The sequence below is a fragment of the Neoarius graeffei genome, chromosome 3 (genome assembly GCF_027579695.1).
Source record: "Neoarius graeffei isolate fNeoGra1 chromosome 3, fNeoGra1.pri, whole genome shotgun sequence".
Lineage (NCBI taxonomy): Eukaryota > Metazoa > Chordata > Actinopteri > Siluriformes > Ariidae > Neoarius > Neoarius graeffei.
Window position 1 is genome coordinate 12,845,388 of NC_083571.1, and position 26,915 is coordinate 12,872,302.

General features: G+C 42.9%; 2 protein-coding genes across 3 annotated transcripts in view; one reads left to right on the forward strand and one right to left on the reverse strand.

Moving 5' to 3' along the window:
- The window catches only part of si:dkeyp-114g9.1 (uncharacterized protein LOC555399 homolog), a 49,805-nt gene extending 33,860 nt beyond the window's left edge, over positions 1 to 15,945 (forward strand). Inside the window, exons 8-9 of the mRNA XM_060915616.1 lie at positions 788 to 957; positions 15,755 to 15,945. Of these exons, the coding sequence (XP_060771599.1) occupies positions 788 to 957; positions 15,755 to 15,945 (361 nt within the window). The remainder of the gene's footprint in view (positions 1 to 787; positions 958 to 15,754) is intronic.
- A 538-nt stretch (positions 15,946 to 16,483) lies between these two features.
- The window catches only part of cep85l (centrosomal protein 85, like), a 128,615-nt gene continuing 118,183 nt past the window's right edge, over positions 16,484 to 26,915 (reverse strand). For both annotated transcript variants that reach the window (XM_060916417.1, XM_060916416.1), the window contains exons 12-13: positions 23,322 to 23,481; positions 16,484 to 18,237 (exon numbers count right to left, since the gene is read on the reverse strand). In XM_060916417.1, coding sequence (XP_060772400.1) covers positions 18,074 to 18,237; positions 23,322 to 23,481 — 324 coding nt within the window. In that variant the 3' untranslated portion in view covers positions 16,484 to 18,073. The remainder of the gene's footprint in view (positions 18,238 to 23,321; positions 23,482 to 26,915) is intronic.

The window sequence follows — 26,915 nt, forward strand, 5'->3', positions numbered from 1 at the left end:
CTGTATATCAACCACTGGAGTGTGTGCATGGGTTGTTTTGAAGCCCAAGCTGTACAGTATGACCTGGAATTGTGCGCTACTACTTGGAAAAAACTTCCATGACCATTCCTAAGTTGCATGCATTTATTTCCCTGAGTGGCAGGACCAGCAGTGGTGTGACTGCTCCATACTAGGACTAAATTCAAGCAGAGGTATAGTTATCGGTGTTGTGGGACCGGGCCCTTAAAGATGTGAGCTAATTTTATCCATAATGATTTTATTTATCCCTGATGAGCAAGCCTGTGGCAAGGGGAAAAAAACCCTGAGAAGTCATGAGGAAAAAACCTTGAGAGGAATCAGACCCAAAAGGGAATCCATCCTCATCTGGGTGATAGCATGATCATCAATAACTCACTCCTATAAGTGTCCTATATCACAAAGTACAACTGTGTAACCAGGAAATTCATAGTTTGACATGAAGTCTATTTTGTTTTTTATTAAACTTCATTGATAACTTCAACAAAATAGACTTTAGGCTAAACTAGCATGGAGGAAACCAGCATTATAAGAAAATCACTAAGGTGATGGGATCACACGCATCCTGACTTTTCCATTCAGGTGTGTTTAATCACACATGGCTCATTATTAACCCTAATAGTTCTTAGGGAATAAAATCAGCAATACAAGCAATTCGTTGTAAGGCCTAAAGCGAGGCATTTGAATCTTGTGCATTTTATTTTTGGCAGAATTTCTAGTGCATATTCACATGAAAGTGAAGATGTAATGTGAGAATGTGTTTGCTGTTTAGGCTGTATTTGGTGTCTGGTAACGACGTGTACCTGCAGCACGTGCAGGATTTCCTGAGCAGGAAGAAGATGCTTTGTGATTGGATCTACCTGGAGGACAACACCTGGCTCCGAGAACTGCTCCCTGATGAGCTCTTAACACTGCTGGAGTTTGACACGAAGATCTCGCAAGGTAAGTTCACAGAGCTCTGTAGATCATATAAACACGAGGATCTCGGACACATCCTGCAGGAGCCTGACCACAAGAACAGTTCATCATTCTTGAATTACAATATTGGGTTTAATGCACATAGGATTTGTTTGTTTCTCGGTTCACACCCTAATTTGGCATTTATTTCACCAAATAATGCATTAAAACATAGAAACCTTTGATATCGATGAACAGGTGACTATCGCAGATCAGATGTAAGAAGAAACCTAATCCAGCCAGTTTGACTCACAAATGGAAAAACACATCAGAGCAGTGTGGGGACAATGCTTTAAAAAGAAAAAAAGTTGGATACAAAATGGAGTTGTCGTTTTTTTTTTTTTTTTCCACCAAAGTTTCAAGTTTGTATAGCGCTTTTAACAATAGACATTGTCCCAAAGCAGCTTTACGAAATCTGAATGGCCCAAGACATGAGCCAATTTTATCCCTAATCTATCCCCAATGACCAAGCCTGTGGCGATGGTGGCAAGGAAAAACTCCCCCAGACTACATGAGGAAGAAACCTCGAGAGGAACCAGACCCAAAAGGGAACCAATCCTCACCTGGACAACAGACAACATGACTAACAGTTTTAACATGAAGTCCGTTTCGTTGTTATAACTCTTTGTTAATGGAAACTTGAGTGCAAAACTGTTCATGACAACCACAGTCCCAAAGTTAGCAAGCCACCTGTAGTCCTCAGCCACAAAAGCATTACTGTAAGTGTCCAGAGCATCTTCCAAGTGTCACCTTTCAACTGTCCATATGGGGCTGTCCTCCACAGGAGTGATGTGATGAGACTCCAACCGGACACGGGGCACCAGGATGGATCAGGCAGGTCCGAGGGGCAGAAGAGGTCAGCATCTCAATCTCAGGATTGACATGTAACTCAGAGGGATAGATTGGGGGGGAGAACAGGGAGAAAACACGGGTACACTTGTGTTCAAAATAATAGCAGTCCAACACGACTAACCAGATCAATCACTGTTTTTGGTGGAAATTATATTACTACATGGCAAATAATTTACCAGTAGGTGTAGTAGAGTCATAGAAAACCAACAGACCCAACATTCATGATGCGCATGCTCCCGAGTCTGTGTAATTGAATAAGTGAAAGGGACGTGTTCAAAATAATGGCAGTGTGGAGTTTAATTAGTGAGATCATTCATTCTGTGAAAAAACAGATGTCCGTCAGGTGGCCCTAATTTAAGGATGAAGCCAGCACATGTTGTACATCCATTTCTCTCTGAAAACCTGAGAAACATGGGTCGTTCCAGACATTGTTCAGAAGAACAGCGTGCTTTGATTAAAACGTTGATTGGAGAGGTAAAACGTATACTGTAAAGAAGTGCAGAAAATGATGGGCTGCTCGGCTAAAATGATCTCCAGTGCTTTAAAATGGACAGCAAAACCAGAGAGACGTGGAAGAAAACAGAAGACTACCATTCGAATGGATCGAAGAATAGCCAGAATGGCAAAGACTCGGCCAATGATCAGCTCCAGGGTGATCAAAGACGGTCTGAAGTTACCTGTGAGTACTGTGACAATTAGAAGACACCTGTGTGAAGCTAATCTATCGGCAAGAAGCTCCTGCAAAGTTCCACTGTTTAAAAAAAAAAAGACGTGCTGAAGAGGATACAATTTGCCAAAGAACACATCGACTGGCCTAAAGAGAAATGGAAAAACATTTTGTGGACTGATGAAAGTAAAATTGTTCTTTTTGGGTCCAAGGGCCGCAGACATATTTTCAGACGACCCCCAAACACTGAATTCAAGCCACAGTACACTCTGAAGACAGTGAAGCATGGTGGTGCAAGCATCATGATATGGGAATGTTTCTCTTACTATGATGTTGGGCCCATTTATCGCATACCAGGGATCATGGATCAGTTTGCATATATCAAAATACTTGGAGGTCATGTTGCCTTATTGCTGAAGAGGAAATGCCCTTGAAATGGGTGTTTCAACAAGACAACGACCCCAAACACACCAGTAAGCGAGCAGCATCAGGGTTCAAGACCAACAAAATGAAAGTTATGGAGTGGCCAGCCCAATCCCCGGACCTTAATCCGATAGAAAACTTGTGGGGTGACATCAAAAATGCTGTTTCTGAGGCAAAACCAAGAAATGCAGAGGAATTGTGGAATGTTGTCAAATCATCCTAGGCTGGAATACCTGTTCACAGGTGCCAGAAGTTCTCAGAAACCGTGGTTATACAACTAAAATATTAGTTTAGTGATTCACAGGAATACTAAATCCTTAAGATTTCAGTTTATACAGTAAATATTTGGAGTTTGTAATGAAAAATGCAGACACTGCTATTTTTTTGAACAGCCCAATGTTCATTTTTCTTCATTTTCTGTAAGGTAATTAAAATATTGATGCATTTTTCTTCATGTTTTGATGTAGAATATAATGTGCATTGTTCCCAATGCATGGAAATAAAAACTATTATAAGGATTGAGCTTTACTCATGTTTTTAAACACACTGCTATTATTTTGAACACAACTGTATGCCCAGTGTCACCTGAATAAGTAGGTACAGTATACATTTTGCACTGAGTACAAGCAGGGACTCCGGCAAAACTAACCATGACAGCCTAACTAAAAGGGGAGAGCCAGAAGGTGCAACAGGCATGAGGGAGCCCCGGGACATAAGCAGCAGCCGCTACACCGTCGACAAACTCGCGTGAGCAAGCGAGTGGGGACTGACAGCATCCATACATCCCAGTTTACCAAAACACTGTCTGAGGACCCTCCAGATCTCCACCGTTACCTCATAAACACCATTAACACAAGGCTTGACTAAACATGTTTTCAGCCTGCACTTAAATGCTGAGACTGTCTGATTCCCAAACACTACTTGGAAGGCTGTTCCATAACTGTGGGGCTTTGTAAGAAAAGGCTCTGCCCCCTGATGTAGCCTTCACTATATGAGGTACCAGCAGATAGCCTGCACCTTTTGGTCTAAGTAGGCGTGGCGGGTCATAAAGGAGCAGAAGTTCGCTCAGGTACTGTGGCGCAAGACCATTTAGTGCTTTAAAGGTCAATAGTAGTATTTTATAATCAATACGAAATTTGATTGGGAGCCAATGCAGTGTGGATAAGACAGGGGTGATGTGGTCATTTTCTAGTTCTAGTAAGGACTCTTGCTGCTGCATTTTGAACTAACTGGAGCTTGTTTATGCACTTATTGGAACATCCAGACAGTAAGGCATTACAATAATCCAATCTGGAGGTAACAAAAGCATGAACTAGTTTTTCTGTGTCATGTAGTAACATTAAATTTCTTATCTTAGCAATATTTCTGAGATGAAAGAAAGCTATCCGGGTAATGCTATCAATGTGAGTTTCAAATGAAAGACTGGGTAACCAAAGGTGATCAAAAACCTCTTGATTTTTAATAAAGCTTAATTTTTCATATACTTATTTCATATCAGTTCAGATTGCCTCTACTAGTGCATCTCAATTAGAATATCGTGAAGGTTCATTTTTTCATAACTTAATTCAGAAACTTTCATATTCTAAATTCATTACACGTAAAGTGAGATTTCAGGCCTTTGTTTTAATTTTGATTATGGTCTATAGCTCATGAAAGTCAGAAGTCCAGTGTTTCAAATTATTAGAATATTTCCTAAAATCAAAGGATTTGCAATACAGAAATGTCCAACTTCTGAAGAGTATCATTTATACACTTGGTACTCATTTGGGGCTCCTTTACCATGGATTACTGCATCAGTGTGGTGTGGCATGGAGGTGATCAGCCTATGGCAGTACTGAGGTGGTGTTGAAGCCCAGCTTGCTTTGATGGCGACCTTCAGCTCGTCTATTTTTGGATCGGGTGTTTATCTTCTTGACAATACCCCACAGATTCTCTATGGGGTTCAGGTCAGGCGAGTTGGCTGGCTAATCAAGCACAGTAATATCACGGTCAGTAAACCATTTGGTAGCAGTTTTGGCACTGTGGGCAGGTGCCAAGTTCTGCTGGAAAAGGAAATCTGCATCACCATAAAACTTGTCAGCAGCTAGAAGCATGAAGTGCTCTAAAATTTCCTGGTTTGAAGGTGTGGCATTTCCATGACTTCCTTGACTTGATCACACACAGTGGACCAACACTAGCAGATGACATGGCACCCCAAATCCATCAGACTGTGGAAATGTCACACCTTCAAGCGCCTTGGATTCTGTGCCTCTCCAGACTCAAGGAACTTGATTTCCAAACAAAAATGCAAAATTTACTTTCATCTGAAAAAAGAACTTTGGACCACTGAGCAACAGTCCAGTTCTTTCTCTCCTTAGCCCAGGTAAAACGCTTCTGATGTCTCTGGTTCAGGAGTGGCTTGATATTAGGAATGTGACTGTTGTAGCCCCTTTCCTGAAGGTGTGTGTGGTGGCTCTTGATAGACTGACACTAGCCTCAGAGCCTGTTGAAGCTCTCCCAAGTTCTTGAACTGACTTTTCTGGACAATCCTCTTAAGGCTGCAGTTATCCCCGTTTGTGCGCCTTTTCAGCAATGACCCTCAGTGGCTTATTCTCCTTGTGGAGGGTGTCGATCATCTGGATAACCGTCAAGTCAGCAGTCTTCATGACTGTGGTTGCGTGTACTGAACTAGACTGAGATATGCAGTATTTATATGTTTTTACTCAAACTTGAAATGAAATATTCTAATTTGAGTTTTATTTTTTGCACTATAGGCCATAATTATCAGTTAAAATAAAGTTAACATTTTAGTTTGCGTAGTGAGTTGAATATATTAAATTTTCACTTTCTTAAATAACTGATGGAAAATATTGACCTTTCATGATATTCAAATTGTTTGAGATGCACCAGTGTATGACATGGCCAGTTCCATCAGGGAATTCAGACAAACAAAAGTGTAAAAACAAGAGTTGTCTGCTTTTGCCCCAAACTCATTTGAAAGACTTGGCAGGAAACTGTGAAAAATTGCCCCAGTTCATGAATTTTCAGATCATTAATCTAATAACAGTCACTAGATTCATATTTGAAAGTCCAAATTTCTTTAGTCTCTCTCTTGGATTTGTTCAAATTGCAGGTGAATGATTCCAAAAGTGTTCATTTTATCTTTCACTCAGCAGGGCAGATCTGACCTGATTTCTTTTAGACTGATTTTTGACATCTCGTCAAACTGCTGGAAGTTTGGGCATCCTTTCTCGTAGGTTTTTCTGTATTTTGTGTTTTCATTGGAGAACAATACTGCAGACATCAAAACTATGAAATAACATCTGGAACATGTTTTCCACATAATTCCATACAAGTGTTAAAATAGGAAGCAGTTTTTAGATTCTTCAAAATTTCCACCATTTACCTTGATGCTTTGAACACTTGGCATTATCTTAACCAGCTTTGTGAAGTAGTCACCTGGAATATTAACAGGTGTGCATCATCAAAAGTTAGTGGATTATTTCGTGTCTTAATGTGAGGTCAAATAGTAAATGATGGCCCTATTCCACAACTGTAGTAATCCATATGTCCAGAACTACTCAACTAAGGAAAGAGAAACTACATCCATTACTTTTAAGACATGAAGTGACCTTTCAATAAAAATAAAGAAGCTTTTGACTGGTACTCTGAGCCAATGTTCATTAACATGGCCAAGTAGAGCAAATGTCTTGCCAACAGTCTATCACACAACTTCATGTGCAATCTTCACAATGTTCTGTGGATGATCCCCAAGTTTCATACAAAAAGACCACTAGATGCATCATTAAATTGCTTCTCCCCAGTGACCAATTTTCCTGGTAACTTTTTCCCCTCTTAAATCTCGCTTCATGGGTAGGACAGCAGGAAGATTCTGGGTTTGAGCCCGGGGGCCTTTGTGTGGCGTTGCATGTTCAGTGTCTGTGTGGGTTTCCCCCACAGTTCAGACATGCAGATTCAGTAAAATACCCAGCCACTTGGGTTACAAGACAGTGCATACTTGGCACTGGTCCCAAGCCTGGATAGACTGGGGAGGGTTGTCAGGAAGGGCATTTGGTGTAAAACCTATGCCAAATCTGAGCACGAGCTAAACTGGTTAACCTTCTGAAAATGGTCTCATTTGTCTGTGAAGGTTCTCAGTCATCCAAGTCATAGTAAACCGTAGGTGCTTAAAAATAAAGCAACTGGACTTGCTTGAAATTCTTGGAGATGTTTCACCTCTCATCCAAAAGGCAGGTTCTATCTGACTAGTGGGGAGTTCCAGGTATTTATCCTCTAGTAGACCAAAAGCAACCCTAAGGAGAGTTGTTGGTCACCTGGGTCGTTGAGTCCTCGTGTAGGTCACTGGGGGCCGGGTGTGAACGGTGTTAGCAGCCTAGAGAGTTCTTAAGACAGAAGCCTTAGCATCAAGGTCTACCAGAAACCCACACACAGACTGTCTGACTCTCACCACCCACTGGACCACAAATTGGGGGTCATTACAACCTTGCATCACAGGGCTCAGAACATTCCTACAATGGTAGAGGGAAAAGCAAAGGAGCAAAAACACAAAGGAAGCACTTCAGAAGTGGGTACCCCAACTGGGCTTTTGTCAAGACCAGAAAAAGAAACCTAATGGACAGGGAAGAAAATGGTAACAAAGGCAAGAAAATTCATTCTCTACATTTCTGGACTATTTGAGAAACTCAGGAGGTTCTACAAACCCAACATTCCTGTACATTTTGGACCCAGCAACACTAAGGCAGAAACTGGTCCACCCTAAGGACAGAATACCCAGACAAACAGGACAATGCAGTGTATGCAGTGAGGAATGCACAAACCTGTACATTGGGGGAAATGAAACAACCGCTTCACAGGCACATGGCTAAACACAGGAGATCCAGTTCCTCAGGCCAGGACTCTGCAGTCTATCTTCATCTCTAACAAAGGACACTTGTTTCAAGACTGCAACGTATGCATTTTAGCCAGAGAAGACTGGTGGTTTGAAAGGGGAGCAACTCTTATGTCAACATGAGGCAACAGCCACTAACCTGAAATTTACATTAACTTCATTTGACAAGGGTTTTTTTTTTTTTTTTGGGTGCCTCAAGCAGCTTCATCCTTTAAAGACTAAAGCAATTTGAAAAGGTTTTGGCGAAGCTTGAAATTCCGCACTTTAACCAGATCCTGTTTTGTCACCTTTTTATGAAATCCCTTGACCATGATTTGTTAGGTTATCGTCATCAACCTGGAACGACAATCACTGAACAGAGGAGGTGGTCTAAGACACCACTCATCAGCCACCTACAATGCAGTCCTTGGCACACTTACCAGAAAAATGAGCACATCCACACCAAGACTCAGCTGACTTGAATGATTCACATGGTAGAGAGCGCCAATGAACCCTAATGAGACTCTAGGTTGCCAACACTGTTCACACCCAGCCTCCAGTGACCAACACCTACAAGGATGACTCAGGTGACCTCAACTCTCCTTATGGTTGCTTTTGGTCCACTAGAGCAGTGTTTCTCAACCACTGGGCTGCAGCCCACTGGTGGGCTGCGAAGTGGCATGAATGTGAATTTGAATGTGAAGAGGCTGTGAATTTTTTTAAAGTTGAAATTTAATTTTTTACTTGTTGGGTATCATTGGGTTGCATCGGTCACATCTGCCTCATTAAGCTGCAGTCACCCTACAGCTCGTGATGGGTTATCAATGAAAATGAGGCCTTTTGGTGGTGATATACATGAGCTAAAAGTTGTGGTCACACAGTAGGTGAACACGTGACTGTCGCACCTTTGCATGCTTGAGTCTGGCGCAGCTCGAGCAGCTGCGCACGCTCATGGAGTACGTTGTGCGCGTGCTTGAGACCCTGATCATTATGGGAAACGCCTGGTACTGATCTGAGTGCAATCAGCAGATAGGGACGTTGTTTTCAGAGGCTTTGCGAAGCATCAGTCATGTTTGTTTCTAGCCATGTTTAACACTTTAAATATTCTGCTTTGTTTTGCTTTTGTAAATATCACGCCTCTAATAAACACACTTCCTGCATTTAGATCCATCTACTCCTGTTTATCTTGTCCTGATCCCCAGATCTTTAACCCAACCACGTATAAAAAGTTGCATGCCTCCATGCGCTTCCAGGTTCTTGTCTGTGTAGAGCGATGTCTGCAGCACCAGATAGTTTGAGATGTTGGGGAACTCAACGGGTGGATAATTTTCCAACTTGTAGGAAAAATCCTTCTTTATAAGGACTGAATCCCATTGAGTGGTTTCTATATCCACTTCTAGGTTTTAATAACTTGCTTGTTTGCTGGACACAAACATGGCAATAAGTTTGTTCATGGACCAGACTCCACTTTTGGGTCATTAATCCCTTTTGATGGAGAATGCCCTGCATGCATGGTTTTATGTTGGTTTCTGGCACATCCATGCAGTTTTTAAATACAATACCAACAAACAGTTTTTATTGCATTTATTTAATTCCTAGGCTCCCATCGGTAACGAGGAGTGATGTTGCATTCTGTTAATACACTTTACAATAAGTTAGATTCTAATAGAATAGGTGAGGCAATTTTTTTTTTTTAAATGGGCTCTGTTTCGTTATACACTGAGTGCAGAATTATTAGGCAAGTGAGTATTTTGACCACAACATCCTTTTAATGCATGTTGTCCCACTCCAAGCTGTTTAGGCTTGAAAGCCTACTACCAATTAAGTATATCAGGTGCTGTGCATCTGTGTAATGAGAGGGGGTGTGGTCTAATGACATCAACACCCTATATCAGGTGTGCATAATTATTAGGCAACCTCTTTTCCTCTGGCAAAATGGGTCAGAAGAGAGATCTGACAGACTTTGAAAAGTATAAAATTGTGAGATGTCTTGCAGACGGATGCAGCACTCTTGAAATTGCGAAGATGTTGAAACGTGATCACCGAACAATCAAGCGTTTCATTGCAAATAGTCAACAGGGTCGAAAGAAGCGTGTGGGGGGAAAAAAAAGGCGCAAAATAACTGCACATGATCTGCGGAAAATCAAGCGTGAAGCTAACAAGCAGCCATTAGCATCCAGTTCTGCCATATTCCAGAGTTGCAACATTCCTGGAGTGTCAAAGAGTACAAGGTGTGCAATACTGAGGGACATGGCCAAGGTAAGGAAGGCTGAAAAACAACCACCACTGAGTAAGGCACACAAGATAAAACGTCAAGACTGGGCCAAGAAATATCTCAAGACTGATTTTTCTAAGGTGCTGTGGTCTGATGAGATGAGTGACTCTTGATGGGCCAGATGGATGGGCCTGTGGCTGGATCAGTAATGGGCACAGAGCTCCACTCCGACTCGGACGCCAGCAAGATGGAGGTGGAGTACTGCTATGGGCTGGTATCATCAAAGACGAGCTTGTTGGACCTTTTCGAGTTGAGGATGGACTCAAACTCAACTCCCAGACCTACTGCCAGTTCCTGGAAGAAACCTTCAAGCAGTGGTATAGGAAAAAGTCAGCATCTTTCAAGAAGAACATGATTTTCATGCAGGATAACGCTCCATCTCATGCGTCCAAATACTCCACTGCGTGGCTAGCCAGTAAAGGTCTGAAAGGTGAAAAAAATAATGACATGGCCCCCTTGTTCACCTGACCTAAACCCCATAGAGAACCTGTGGTCCATTATAAAACATGAGGTCTACAAAGAGGGAAAACAGTACACCTCTCTGAACAGCGTCTGGGAGGCCGTGGTTGCTGCTGCACACAATGTTGGTCGTGAACAGATAAAGAAATTGACAATCTATGGATGGAAGGCTTTTGAGCGTCCTCATGAAGAAGGGTGGCTATAGTGGTCACTGATTTGTTTTTGTTTTGTGTTTGAATGTCAGATATGTTTATTTGCAAATCTGGAGTTGTCATATCAGTGTACCTGGTGAAAATAAATAAGTGAAATGGCTACATATTTGGTTTTTATTAAGTTGCCTAATAATTCTGCACAGTGAAAGTTACCTGAACACATACATATTCTCCTAAAATGGCCAAAACTAAAAACGCCCCACTCTAACTTCCATACATATTCAGCTTTGATATTTGAGTCTTTTTGTTTGATTGAGAACATAGTTGTTGTTCAATAATAAAACTAATCCTCAAAAATACAACTTGCCTAATAATTCTGCACTCCGTGTAAGTATGAATAAGTGGGCCTCAAAGCAGAAAAGGTTGAACCCTTGCACTAGAGGATAAATACCTGAAACTCTCCACTAGTGAGACAGAACTGAAGACTTTCAGATGAGAGGTGAAACATCTTCAAGCAAGTCCAGTTGCCCTTTTTTTAGCACGTACTGTATGGAGTCCTATTTATGCTCCCTACAGTATTCTCCAAGGCATAGTGAATAACCCTGAAGGGCCAGAGCTCAAACCCTGCTTCTCCCAGGTTATTTTGCATCAATCTTTGAATCTCCATTCTCAAAGGTCTTAGGTCTTGGATAGTGTCCAAGGTCTCCATTTGCTTGGATCCCAATCATTGCTGCTCATGGCTATACTTGTGCGGAAAAAAAGCTGTCTGAATGCTGATCATATCTGGTCCTAAAACCCACTGTATATAGCCGTGAAACTAATAGTTATTGCCATTAGATGAAAACTTGCTGAAATGAAGACTGATTCTAAATAATGCCTTGAATGCTATATTTAAGATTAATATGGAAGTTTTTCACCCTCATCTTTGAATTCACAGCTGTCCATTGCACACAAATGGCCTTCATTTAAACAAAAAAAAAAATTGTGCCTTTTTAGTTCTGATCACTTGCAGTGTAAACACAGTTGTACTGTTTTTTGCTCCTGAGCCACAGCTGGTCTGGATGTGGGGTGTGACGTGGTGTTAATTGGGCTTTGAGTAATGCTGGTGGTTTCTGAGAGACTGGGATTGATTCATGTCCTGAAGGTGAACCATCGAAAAATGCATTTAAAAAAAAAAAGAATAAATCTGACCCTTTGCCTGCGTGTGAGCCATTCATCATTCATGAGGTGGTGACAAGACGTCAGTGAAGTCTTTAATTAGGATTTATAACGGTTCTGCTGCTCACATCTCTGACCCTCAGCCGTGATGGTCAGTTTATCAGACAGCTGCAGTCCCACAAGTGATTTATCTTGTTTACAACTCGGCGCTCTAGGTCCTGTTCATTCCTGCATGCTTTACTGAGCTGTGTGGTTTTTGCAAAAATGCACATGAATACATTTTATAGCATGGTTTGGAAAAATTTTTTATAAATAAAACTGACCTCAAATGTAGTTGACCTGTTTGGTGTCTGTCTGCTGCTTGGTTTTGGACTGGAAGCTAGAAGGCTGTGCTACATTTACATTAATGGCATGTAGTAGACACTCTTATCCAGAGTGACGTAGAGCAGCCTAGGGAGCAGTTGAGGGCTAGGTGTCTTGTTCAAGGGCATTTTCAGTCATTCCTGCTGGTCCAGGGAATTGAACCGGTGAGCTTTTGGTCCCAAAGCTGCTTCCCTATAGAGATCTTGCAGTCACGTGACCGGAAAGTACACAACTGCCATCTTGTCGGTCAAAAACACTGCTGAATACTGCTGCACTCGTGTACAGAATGGATCAATTTCAACCGACGGACTACACGGCTCATTTTTCTAATGAACAGATAACTAGATATGTCTAAATGATCTACAGATTTGTGACCCTTATGGCTTACCGGACGGAGTTTTCATGACCGGATTTTGAACTGCCAGCGGAATACCCGGACGTGTATAATTACCTCATTAACTTTCCCTCGCTGTTCAGTGGTGAATCACTGCGTGCTTATAAATCTCTGGACAGTTATCTCTACAGAAATTCAGGATTTGTCAGCGACTCAGATGTGGCATCTTGTAAACAAGAATCCTCATTGGATGGGTAAGTCACTTAAGTATTGAGTATAGCACTGACCAGCCGATTATAGAATAAGGTAATTCCAAATCGTCCGTCTTGTTTACATGGATCTGGCGTTGGAGAGAGAGGGGCTTGGCAGTGGAGATTTGAGTGGCTGTTTTCTGAGCTTAGTCAACAGGCCGGCTCTGCCTGCAGCCTCGCTTTTGTTCCCGGCGCCGCCTCCTTCGCTTTGCTTCCGATAACAATCCACGGAGACCCCGCTGGTCTCGCTATCTCGTCCGGAATGTTTTTTTTTTTTTCGTCCGGAATGTTGTGCATGCGATGGAAATCGCTACAAACCGTCATTTTCTGCTGGAAACCAATGTCCAGTAAGTCCATACGGTTGTAGTGGATATTGAAGTCCGGTACAGACGAGCAACACGCAAAAATACACACAAACGTAAACGTGCACAGGTAGGGAGGGCTTGTAGCCGCAGCCGTTGTAGTAGAATTGTATATAGTAGGGTTTTCCAGAAGAAAAGGTAGAAGTAGAAGGTGGAATATGGCGTTTGACCGACACGATGGTGTCTGTCACAATCTGGATCAGCTGTGACGTCACATGCAAGTGCTCCATATGCTGGCAATCTTGCCTAAGATCTATTAAGTGCATCTGTGTAGAATTTCGCCATGTAAAACTTGAGGTAGTTTAGTTGTGGGAGGGATGTAAAGGTGGTGTGCGTCTGTCCAACTAATCAGAAGTAACGTAAAAGGTTTAGTGAGCTATGAAAAATGTTGTGCTGTGAAAGGTTTACATAGTTATGGGGTGGAAGTCTTTTATATGTGCAAAACAATTGCTATATTAAAGTGATCTGTGTAAAGTTTAACCATTAGGGTGCATCAGTTGCCCTCACTTTCATAAAATCTGATGCATTTTTGTCTGGGTGTTCCTTTTCACCAAAAAAAGACATCCTGTAATTTTTTTGACCATATTCAAAAGTCTAATGGTGGCACCATGAGGTTCGTTTTTTTTTTTTTTTTGCCAAAAAAACACTCATTTTGTTTTCACGTAAGGTTTGAATCACAATGTTGGACTCCATTTATTGATTTTCTTGTGACCCAGAGATCATGTTAAGAACCTTTGCAAGGGATTGAGAAGCATTAATGTGATTCATAATATATTTGTATTGTTTAAAAGTAGTTGAACAATGATTCAATGAACAGCTAAACTCAAACTGTGCTTGATGTATTTAGAATATGTACTAAAAATGTGTATCTAAGATATTTGGTATACTCTATAAGGTGCCATAATGTTTCATGAAAAGTGATCGAAATTGTCAGTCACAAAATAGCAGCTTTTTCCATAATTTTGAGCTCCTGGTGCCACCATTAAACTTTTGAATTTTGTCAAAATATTTCACCCAGTGTGTTTTCTTACCAAAAGGAACATAAAAACAAAAATGCATCATGATCGGAGTCTGTGGTTGGTAGAAGAGAGCAACTGGACTTGCTTGAAAAGTCTTGAAGACGTTTCGCCTCTCGTCCGAAAGGCTTCCTCAGTTCTGCCTGACTAATAGGGAGTATCAAGTATTTATCCTCTCATGGATCATCATAGAATCCGAATCAGAATGCTGATGGCTGCATTAAAGGTGGCTGATAGATGTCATAAACACCCACCTCTGTTCAGTGATGGTCGTTCCAGGTTGACAAAAATGAACGATCCTCTCTGGCTAAGATGTCTGCCAGTTTTCTGGAAGTCCTCTCATACTCCCGCACAGACAGAACTGAGGATGCCTTTCGGACGAGAGGCGAAACGTCTTCAAGACTTTTCAAGCAAGTCCAGTTGCTCTCTTCTACCAACCACAGATTACTATGTACCTGGATGACGGAGTATCTTCACAGATGTGTTTCTACGCACTTTGGGATGAGATCCCTTCGACTGGTGCGGGAGTATGAGAGGACTTCCAGAAAACTGGCAGACATCTTAGCCAGAGAGGATCGTTCATTTTTGTCAACCTGGAATGACAATCACTGAACAGAGGTGGGTGTCTGACATCTTTTATCAGCCACCTACAATGCAGCCATCAGCATTCTGATTCGGATTCTATGATGATCCATGAGAGGATAAATACCTGATACTCCCTATTAGACAGGCAGAACTGAGGATGCCTTTCGGACGAGAGGCAAAACGTCTTCAAGACTTTTCAAGCAAGTCCAGTTGCTCTCTTCAACCAACCACAGATTACTATGTACCTGGATGACTGAGTATCTTCACAGATATCATGATCGGAGGAACTTTTCATTTTTAGGGGGCAACTGATGCACCCTATTAACCATGTATAAGGGCAAGTTTATCAAATTTAGCTATGTAACTAAACTTTTAGGGCGGCACGGTGGTGTAGTGGTTAGCGCTGTCACCTCACAGCAAGAAGGTCCTGGGTTCGAGCCCCATGGCCGGCGAGGGCCTTTCTGTGTGGAGTTTGCATGTTCTCCCCGTGTCCACGTGGGTTTCCTCCGGGTGCTCCGGTTTCCCCCACAGTCCAAAGACATGCAGGTTAGGTTAACTGGTGACTCTAAATTGACCGTAGGTGTGAATGAGAGTGTGAATGGTTGTCTGTGTGTCAGCCCTGTGATGACCTGGCAACTTGTCCAGGGTGTACCCCGCCTTTCGCCCGTAGTCAGCTGGGATAGGCTCCAGCTTGCCTGCGACCCTGTAGAAGGATAAAGCAGCTAGAGATAATGAGATGAGAGAACTAAACTTTTAAAAGGGTTAGCAAGTAGTCGAAACCTCCAGCTTTCTTGTACACGCTCCTGCCTTTTTTAAATTTTTCGCCTAGAGGGATGAAGATTCCGAAATGCAGGTGTCCAAGATGGCTGACCTCCATAACATTTTAAAGTTGTTTGTCTATGGATGACAGGAAGTCCCACTGTGTCTGTCATGTTCATTGCAATATTCACCTTTTGGCTCCAGTGTAAAACTATAGTATTAGACACTGAATGCGTGCGTTCACTGTTTTTGCGAACAGGAAGTTTACATGGTGCCTCTGCAAGCGCTCTGCTCAGTCGGCTGATCTGGCTGTACCTGCACTCAGGTGAGCAGCTCTACATGGAGGCAGTGAAACAGACGGTGCTGCAGTCCGTTCATGCACGACTGGTCATCTGCTCCAACATCCTCTCAGCAGACCTCTGGCAGCTCTCCTCAGGTCAGTCTCCATGAACTGGCATCAGGTGGATTTTCCTTTTACGTATTTTTAAGGGATATGTCGGTTTTATACAATTTTATTCCTCATTTAAAAAAAAAAATGTATTGCTCTTGCATATTGTAGTGCATTTTTGGGACTGTAACAGTTTTAATTTGTGATGGAGCTGGATGTGTGGACCCTCAGACGTTGAACCCGATGCTGTGTGTAAATGTTAGTATGAATTTCACAGGTTGTGATTGTCTGAGCTGTGTGTGAAAGTTTGGGTGTGATCCTGAGATGCATGATCACCATTTTCTTTTCTTTTTTTAAGCACATCGGTTTTTAATTTTTTTTTATTATAACTTTCTTGACAATCACTGAATTTGTGGGTTTGTCTCCTGGATAATCCTGTGACTATTAAAGTCCATTTCAACTTTAACCCACTGCTGCTGTTGCTTTATTACCATCAGTAGCCATGTTCTTATCCAGTTTTAAGTTGTTCAACACTAGTAGAAATGCCTCCAACATGGAACTATACTCCTTGCTCTGCAAAAAAGAGATTATCTGTAGAAAAATATTTTATTTTATTCTTTGTACAAATGGAAAGCAAACATTTTTTCCCTTTTTTGTTTTACATGAAAAAATACAAGTCTTTCTGTAAGTGTACATAAATAGAGCTTTGGCATGTGGAAAGTCAAGCTGAAAAACTAAAAGCTTTTAACGCCCGTGCAAGTGGATGTGATGCAGTAAAGCCAACCAGCAGCTTCAGTGTGCTCACAATCGGCCATGACAACCATGCAGCGCACACTCCCTCAGGTTCATCACTTAACCTGAGTAGAAATGTGCAGTTTGTACCTATGGCTGCTTGTCACACCGATTACACACACACCACTGTCACACCACACACACCAGACGTGTTTAACTCTGCTGCATAGATTTATAAAGGCACAGGAAAGCAACGTCTGCTGAATTCTATGCTGGTAAAATGAGGTTGCATAGCGTTTTATACGTCCAACCAGCTTCAGAGACATTCTGTTCCTGCACAAACTCCATCTGGAGCAATTGTGTGCGCGCACACCCGATGACTGACATGCACAAAAAAAGCTAATATTGGTAGCTAGATACACCAGCAGAAACAACTTTATAAATATATTCATTGTCCAGCAAATGTATGTGCACAGGTTGTCATGACCCAAGCATTTCCTAATTTTGTTATTACAGAGAATGAGTTCTATACAGCGTCTAACAAAAAAAAAAAAAAACAATCCCACTCTGCTTAAAATGAGTTCAGAGTTAAAATCCCTTTTTGAAAGCAAAGTGGTTCCACCATAAGCATGGAGTCTCAATACTGTTTTATATACCTGAGAATCTCTTTTGCATTGTTTGAACTGTAACATAACGTTCTGTCATAAGATCTGATCTTCCCCCTTTTGAGGAATCTACTGGGGGTTCTGTTTAAAACCATTACCTGAATTCCAGTACATCTTTTTCACTGAGCCTGGACGGATCATCATGAATACGGAATCCTCTTAAAAGGAAAAACCAACATGGGGGGGAGTCGTACTCGGACAAGGTTCTGAACGGAAGACCGATGAACCACCGCTGTGCGTGAGAGTGCAATCTGCTTCAGTGTCGACCGGCGACCAGCAGCATTTGATGGAGGAGATGAACATCTTTGGGTGAGACTGAGGATTTGTCACAGTTTGGGCTTTGAGATGTAAAACGATCAGCGAATGCACTGGAACATCACAAGGCACTTGATGGAGCAGCATGAACCACTTCACCCACACATTTCCAACCACCTACAGTGCATCACTGCCTTGCTCACTTCCTGTATTTTCTAGATTACAAGACTTTTTTTTTTTAAACCCTTTTTAGTTTGATAAATTTGCATTAGTTATTCAAATGCAGCTGATGCATGTTATGACGACGACCAAAATTGTAGCCAAGAGTGTCGTGGCTCATAGTCCAGAAAATACTTTAATGTAACAACTAATGGCCTTTTTCATAGTCCCAATAAATAAGAGCTCGGATCCCAGAAGTGGAGATGAACAGAAATACAAAGACTGTAAACTTGATTCACAGCTTGGTCCAACATTCAGTAGTCAGACAGGTTTATTCTCCTTTCTCTTGTTGGTGAGTGGCTTGGCCTCCAGGGGCCACTCACTGCGTCACACAGTTCTCCCCCATGTCCTGGGCGTAGCGGTCAGAGATGATGGTGCGCAGCTCGTCAATGTCTTTCCTCAGCTGATGCACCTCCAGCAGCTTGGACCGCAGTCCATCCTCCACCAGTGGCTTCTCGCTCTCCTCGGCTGAGCAGCTCATTGCTGAAACAGGAAAAAGTTATCAAAATGCAGCCAGAAAAATTCAGGCAACAATTCTGAAATGTCTTCTCTTATCCCTAGAGCAGTGATGTTTTTGGTTGCTTTATTACCCGTCACTATACAGGTGGAGAGCAACCCTCAGCTTTATCTATGCAATGCATTCATCAGTTTCTGACCACAGCACTGCAGGTTAGACATTCTTAATTTCTCAACTTTTTTCAAAACTGAATTCGAAAAATCAAACTTGAAGGAACCACTGATACAAGATATTTTGGAGAGCTCATTGTCAAACCTCTGCTGTACAGATGAGTGAAGCCATCAGGCTGCCATATTACTGTACCCATTGTGTGTATTTTTGGTTTGGTCATATCGGATTTAAATTTGCCCCAAGAAAAGTATTTCCTGACTTTATTCCTTTTATTACCTCCTTATTTTCTCAACTTTACCCACATTCCTTACACAGCTTTATAGCACTTTTTTTATGACTTTTCAATACTATCTCTAGGGTGGCTATTCTCTTTCATGTACAATTGTACAGAGTTCCATAGCATTTTTACTTGTATCCAAACTACTACTTCCTTTCTATTTAGGACAGCTGTTGAAACAGATTTTCTTATGGTAGTCGCTGTCATGTCATTCTCAGTCATGTTTTAAGCATAGGGGTTGCATTCACATCATGAGAGTTGATCCTGAGTTCAATAACTTGATTATTCCTCAGTACTCACACTAATGGCTCCATCAGCTTTTTTACACTAGTGGATTGTTAGTTACAAATACCCCTCTTTAAATTGCCACCTTAACAGGGTGGAGGGGTTTGAGTGCTTCAATGATTCTAGGGGCTATGTTGTTAGGGGCATTTGCCCCTGGTAGAGTCTCCCAAGGCCTATGGGAAAGGTCAAACTAAGAACGGTCCTGAAGACCCTTATGAGGAAAAGAACAATGAGCTGAATGAGTGATACAGAACCACCCGCAGGAGGGGCCGATGGATCAGCTAAAGGGGGAGGCCCTGGCATACTAATCCCCCAACTGACAAAACTGGCTTTTGGGACATGGAATGTCACTTCTCTGGCAAGGAAGGGGCTTGGGCTCTGGAACCAATTTCCTGGAGGGGGTGGGACTATTGTTAGCCTCCAAGTAAACAAGAGGGTAGGTTCCCTGCACCATCAGGTCAGGAACCGATCTTTGTCATTTGCCAAGTGGTAGTTCAGAGTACCTGCCCTTCCTGGAATGGGGTGCTAGACAGTGCACCATGAGGGGGAGACCTGAAGGGGTGTGATTTGGGAGGAACAGCTTGCTCGATATGAATCCAAGTGGTGTTCTGTTGGATTTCTATACCATGCATGCTTTGTCCATAACAAACACCATGTTCAAGCATAAGGGTGTCCATAAGTGCACATAGCACTTGAAGGATACCTTAGCCTGCAGATCGATGATTGATTGATTTTTTTTGTAGTCGTTTCATCTGATCTGTGACTGTACGTCTTGGACACCTGGGTGAAGACAGGAGCAGAGTTGTCAAGTGGTGGGGGAGGATGCCAGACAGACCTGGTAGGCCCAAGCGTGTAGTGAGAATTATGCTGGAAACATTGAGTCAGAGTAGACCATATTCTGCACCTCCATTGCTGAGGCGGTCATGCAGAGCTGCTGGTGCATGTAATCCCCAAAGCCGGTAGTAGACACACAGGGCGAGGGGCACTGTCAAGCTGAAGGAGTCCTATCAGGCTTGGTTAGCCTGCGGGTCTCCAGAGGCAGCTGACAGGTACTGAAGGTCCAAGCAGAACACGGCTCTGGTGTGGGAGAAGTTTGGTCATGGAAAGTGACTTTCGGTTGGCCTTGAGGAGATTCTGGAAAACCATCCAGCAGCTCAAGATGGGGAAGCAGTCCTCTGTTCTGACTTTACAGTAGGGATGGAGTGCTGTTGTCTGAGGCAGACTTGTCGAGGTGGTTAAAAATTACCCCTAAGGAACAGTGTTTTGAATTTAAAAAGCTCCTCAGTGGTGGATGAGATTTGCCCTGCGTCCCGAGTTGGACAGACCGATTGGGGCAGTGTCAGTAATGTTGCGGATGCTAAACTGGTCTGTTATGGTGGAGAGAGAGCTGAGCCAAAACGCACAGAGTCGGGGATTCCCTGGTGGCGGCCATCTTGGGGGGCTAGCTTACCGTATGGGTCACTGAGCACACATTGTAACGCGCGAGTTACATTATTTAAAGCTAGCAATGGTGCACACCTGTTGTATTCACAGCTGTCGTAATAGGTCAGGTGAGGACGTTAAGCGGAGCTTTTATGGAATTCCCACTGTACGGGAGTACGAAGGCGAGCAACCAAAAAAACTCAGCATACAAAGGAGAAATCTATGGCTTGCGAGAATCAACCGCAAGGATTATCAGCCTTCCAAACACAGCAAAGTCTGCTCCGATCATTTTATAAGTGGTACGTTGTTTGTTGTAAGGCTGCAAACATATTATTACTGGCCTATAAATTGTCATTTATCATAAACACAAAGTAATAACCTACATACCAGTTAATTTATTACCAAGTTTATACTGACATGGTACTGTAATACTACTAATGGATGTAAAATTTGTCTTAAATCAACTCTATTATACACACGCATATATTTATATGCAGTGTTGAGAGCTCTAAAATTCCAATGTTTACATACCTTGGCTGTAATTAGGACACGGCTCTCACTGGTTTTTATACGGTGGACTTCACGGACCCAGCCACAGCCAAAATAATTGTATGACTCCAGCGACTTGTATGCTTTGAGGTCGTCAAGTGGGTAGGCGCTTTTACTATTCACGAAATAGTTCACAATATCAGGGTACGATATGGATGGCAGCCCTGCATAGTCACTTGAAAATGCATCTTTGTCCATGTCGTAGGGGTCAATTCCCCCAATCAAGGCCAGTTTGGCTGCATACCATTGTCGTCCAATGTATCTCTATATACTTCCGTTTGCTTGATTTTGCCGACATTGATCTTTATTTTAGAAAACTGACTACATAACTTAATAAATTCGTCCGAGATAACGTAGCCGGTAGCGGCGATGGTCCGTTTTGTTTGCCGCTCAAGATGGCGGCTGAGGGGCGTTCCCCGGAATGCCGTGACGTCAGTGAAAACTATTTACTGGTCCATTTACGTTCCCACTCTTGCCTATAGTCACACGTTATGGATGGCGACCGAAAGAATGACTGCAGATACAAGTAGTCAAAATGAGTTTTCTCTGCAGGGTGGCTGGGCTCTCTCTTGGAGAGAAGCTCGGGCATTCGGGAGAGACTCTGAATAGAACCGCTGCTCCTCCACATCGAAAGGAGTCAGTGGAGGTGGTTCGGGGACCTTGTTCAGATGCCCCACTGGGAGGAGACCCCAGAGAGATTAAATCTCTTGGCTGGCCTGGGAAGCTCTACTTAGGCTGTGACCCTGATAAGCAGTAGAAAATGAATGGATGGATAGATGGTGCCTGATGTTATTTAGGTTTTCTTAAAATTTATTTTCATGTTTTAGAACTGAATTTCCAAATACATGAGTATTAGAATAATTTTAATACTAGATAGCTATTTAGAAAGCAGAAGCAGCCTTTATTTGCTACATGTACATTCAAGCACAGTGAAATTCGTCCTCTGCATTTAACCCATCTGAACACACATGCAGCAGTGGCTAGTTGAGGGTTAAGTGCCTTGCTCAAGGGCACTTCAGCCTAAGGCCACCCCATGGATTGATACCAATCTGTAACATCTCCCTAAAAATCTTCGAGTTTCGCAAGTATGTTGAGCTGTATGTTGGTGTTCTGGCATTATCATTTCTTGACCAATCTTCACAGGACAACTGCTTAGGGTCACATGAAGACATTAGTTTTTGGTGGGTCAAGGTCAAATCTTGCAGAAATACCTAATCAGCCACAATTCTTTGTGATTTTCACCTATCTGTCACCACTTCCTTACTTGCAAAAAATCTCAGATTTTTGCAAGTATGTCCATTTGTTGGTGCTCTACTGTCATCATTTCTTGACCAATCTTCACCAAAGTGCAGAGGACAACTTACTAGGGTCGCACATGTAAAATCTGGAGTAACAAAGACATCATTAGTTTTTGGTGGGTCAAGGTCAAATCTTGTAAAAAAAAAAAAAAAAACCCTAATCGGCCATAACTTCCATTTTCTTTGTGATTTTCGTAAGTATTATGAAACCGTGCGTGACCTTTTTTAATTGCTCATCTGGAACAGTATGAGGGTTCACATACCTCCAGGCACCAGGAAATGACTGTTTGTGGACCCTGACCCACCTGCTGTCTCCATCTCTCTGGAAACCAGAATAGTGGTGGTGTGTACAGTTTTCTTCTCTGTTTTTAATTAATAAAATCTGAATGTATCCATGATGATGATAAAATGATTATAAAACACACCCGCAAAAATCACCCATTCTCACTCACTCACGCGTCCAATTTTGTGTAGCTTCCTAGGCAGAGATATGACCCTACTGGTCCGATGTGTCTGGTAATATGGCAGCCAGATGGCTTCACTCTGACAGGCCAGTGAGCTATCCAGATAGTTTATGTAGAAAGCAGTGGAAAGAACCCATTTCCATCAGCTCCAGTCATGTGAAAAGCTTGAAGATGGTGTATGTTTGAAAGCTATTACAGAGTGACTGCAATAGATGATGTAATTAAGACCACTAATTTCACACATTTATCACTTTCTTGCATCACGATGCATGACAATGTATTGTTGCATCCCGAGCTCCTGTTTTTTGCAAAATGAACCCCCCCCCCCAAAGTTTTAATCTTCAAACTTCACACCAAACAAGTAGTAAGATGTTCAATATGTTTGTACTTTGTGCAGCGGGAATCCTGTGTGGCTTAAATGTGCTGCCTGCTTTGAGTTACAATAATTTTTGTAATAAAATCAGAGAACTGCACTTGTAAACAAAGACCAGTATCTTAGAAACTACTGAAATTGAAGAGGTGAAGCTTGCGTAATTAACACTCTAGAGTCCAGACCATACACTATTTTATATCCTGCCTCCTGTGAACTTGTATGAAAGTGTTAACCTGCATGATCATGGAGAAATCAGGGTCGTAACACTCACATTTGATGCCCAGCAGCAGTGCCAGGTTGGGTTCTTTGCCCTGTGCTCTCTGGGTGAGAATGCTGCACAGAGCCTTCAGGTCTAGCAGACATAGTGACATTTCCTTCAGCAGAGAGCCCGCTTCCTGCCGCATGGCACCATTATCCACGTGCTGCTGCTTCTACAAACGCACACCCGTGAAAATGTTAATATGCACTTCTGCAAAAATGCACCTGGTAAAGGAATACATGTATGTACTTTTAAAGGAAAAAAACAAATGTTCTGTTTTGGGAAGGTATTCTTGTACAGCACAAAGAATTAAACCTGATTATTGAGCTCTCATTGTGCTTATAGACATCATAATTCAAATTTTATGTCACAAACACTTGTACATAGTATGACATGGAGTGAAAAGCTTAGCACAAATGCTCCCTAAGTAGTAAAGATTTCCTTTTTTAAGCTGAAGAGTAAAACAGAATGTAAAAATAGAATAAAAAAAGTGATAGAATGGTCCCAACAGCGAGCCGCTGTGTTTGGGGATCAGGTCATCGAGGCCCCTGCCTTCGACTGCCACCCAATCCACACTGCACCGGCCCCCTACTGCTACCTCTGTGGGTAGTGAACCCACAGGAGGTCGGACCCACGTCACCGCTGAGCCCGGCCGGGCATACAGGATTTCATCTCTGCTTTTTGCAGATGATGATGTCCTGTTGACTTCAAACCAGGACCTTCAGCATGCACTGGGGCGGTTTGCAGTCGAGTGTGAAGTGGCTGGGATGAGAATCAGCACCTCCAAGTCCGAGGCCATGGTTCTCAACCGGAAAAGGGTGGCTTGCCCTCTCCAGGTTGGTGGAGAAGTCCTGCCTCAAGTGGAGGAGTTTAAGCATCTCGGGATCTTGTTCATGAGTGAGGGAAGGATAGAGCATGAGATCGACCGGCAGATCGGTGCAGCCGCCGCAGTGATGCGGTTGCTTTACCGGTCCGTCGTGGTGAAGGAGCTGAGCCAAAAGGCGAAGCTCTCGATTTACTGGTCGATCTACATTCCGACTCTCACCTATGGTCATGAGCTTTGGGTGATGACCGAAAGAACAAGATCGCGGATACAAGCGGCCGAAATTAGTTTCCTTTGCAGGGTGGCTGGGTGCTCCCTTAAAGATGGGGTGAGGAGCTCAGAGTAGAGGCACTGCTCCTCCACATTGAGAGGAATCAGCTGAGGTGGCTCAGGCATCTCTTTTGGATGCCTCCTGGGGAGGTGTTCCAGGCATGTCCCCCTGGGAGGGACTATGTCTCTCGGCTGGCCTGGGACCGCCTCGGTGTTCTTCCCGAGGAGCTGGGAGAGGGAAGTTTGGGCTTCCATGCTCAGACTGCTGCCTCCGGATAAGCGGAAGATATGAGATGAGAGATGGAATGGTCTGCAGAATATGTACAAATATATACTGTACTAAAGTAAATGCACTTGCGACTAAAATATAAATATTGCACTTTAATGAGTTTGTATGAAGAGGTGTAAAAGATGAGGGGAAATGAGGATGAAGTGGTGACGTGATCAAGTTAATGGCCTGAGGGAAGAAGCTCCTCCTCATTCTCTCTGTGTTGGCCTTAAGGGAGTGAAAGTGTTTCCTTGACCTCGACAGAGACAAGAGTCCATGGTTGGGATGGCTGAAGTCCTTCATTATCATCCTGGCACCAACTGGTGTAAACAGATTGCAGGTCCGTTCGCTCAGTGTGGATCATTCGTTCAGCTGATCGCACCACTCTCTGGAGAGCCCCTGTCCTGTTCGGTGCTGTTCCCAAACCAGGTGGAGGTATGTCCTGTCAGGATGTTCTCAGTGGTGCAGGAGTAAAAGCTCCTCATCACCCTCGGTGGAAGACTTGAGTCTCAGATGGAACAGACACTGGTGGGCCTTCTTAACCGGGACGCTAATGTGTAGGTCCAGGTACTGAAAACTATCCACTCTCTCCACTGGGGCCCTGTTGATGTTAAAGTGCTGATGACACGAACATGACTCTATGCAATTTCTTAAATAAACTATACAACATGGCAAACATGTTAGATTTCTGTTATAATTACGTGAAAAGAAGCTGTTACGCAAATATCCAACTTTTAATTGCACAGCGCAAGAAAACTGGGTCCGTGGCTCGCGGCCATGCTGTGACGTCAGCGGAAGAACGCTGCGGTTCACTGGCTGTTCTACTCGATGGAAATGGCGCATGAAAACGCCGGTGAACTCTCTAGTGCTAGCTCTTCAACAACCAAATACTGGTACTTTAAGCAGTGATCATGATGGCATGATTTTATCTGATTTTAAATAAATGAGATTGATAATAATGTGAATGTTCACAACTAGTACATACAAACTCTGCAGCTTCTGATTCAGCAGCTGCGTCATACTCCGCAAAAACATCAGCAAGAACCTACAATATATAGCTCAAATGACTTTTGGAAAGTATAATTTCTAAACTTTTTCTACATATTCTTGAAGGCGGTCATCGAGGTACTTGCTACCGTTCCCTAACAACGCATGGCAAAGGGTAAAGTGTAGTGTTGCTACGAGTACTTGCTAAAGCCTCCGGTGGAAGATCCTCGATGTGCTGATAAGACGTACAGTTCTATATAACACACAAGTGTCACGATAATCACAAAACAGATGCAAATTGTTAAAATACCTAATTTTTAAGCAATCATGTGTTGATCTCTTCCGAATAGAATCTATGATAGCCTACCCTCTTTACCCTTTGCCTCTCGTTGACAGGCGGCAGTTACATGAAAGCCGCAAGCTTTCACAAGCAAATACATGACTGATATCACGCCGACTTTATGATTATCATGAATGTGTACTCTATGAGCGCTCTGAAGCGAGTCACTTCCAAGATGGCCGCGCAGACCGCAGTGTTACTATTTTTAGCATCATGTCGGAGCACTCTATAGCTCTACGTACCTTTATCTTATGTCGTTTCTCAACACATGTTCTGACAGGAGGACTGTCTTTGGAGGAGTCGCCTTGTCCCAGGCGACTGCTGGATCCGGCATAGCTACTAGTAGACCCCCTCCGGAATACTGTAGGCACTGCTGATGGTAGTAACACACGTTTGTGCTGAACTGAACACCCAAGAGATTCTTTTAAGCTGGGAAAGGTGTCAAAACAATCCAAATCGAAGTGTTCAGAGCACAGGACGGATGTTGGTGAGGGCTCCCACTTGTCACGAGTGCGCCTGACTTGCTTCACCCACTTCGCATGCAGCTCGGGATCTCTGGGAAACTTGAATAAACTTTCCCCATCCTTGTGGGTTTTGGAGCAAAAGCCGGCAACACAACGCGAAGGCATGATAACAATAATGTCTAATAAAAATACTAATAATGACAAACTGGTAAGTTAGGAGGAAGGTTCTTTCGCTGATGTCATATAGCTCCTCTTTCGTCTCCTGGGTGCTGCAGCCCCGTCAAATTTGCCCAAATAGCCGCGTTTTTTTATCATAACTTGTAAAATAGGCGCCTTCGTGAATTAATATATGGATCATCGGGAATTACTTTTTATGTTATAAAACATCGCCAAAGATGTCAAAAACGTGTCATCAGCACTTTAAGGGACTTGTACTTCCTCCCCTGCTTTGTGC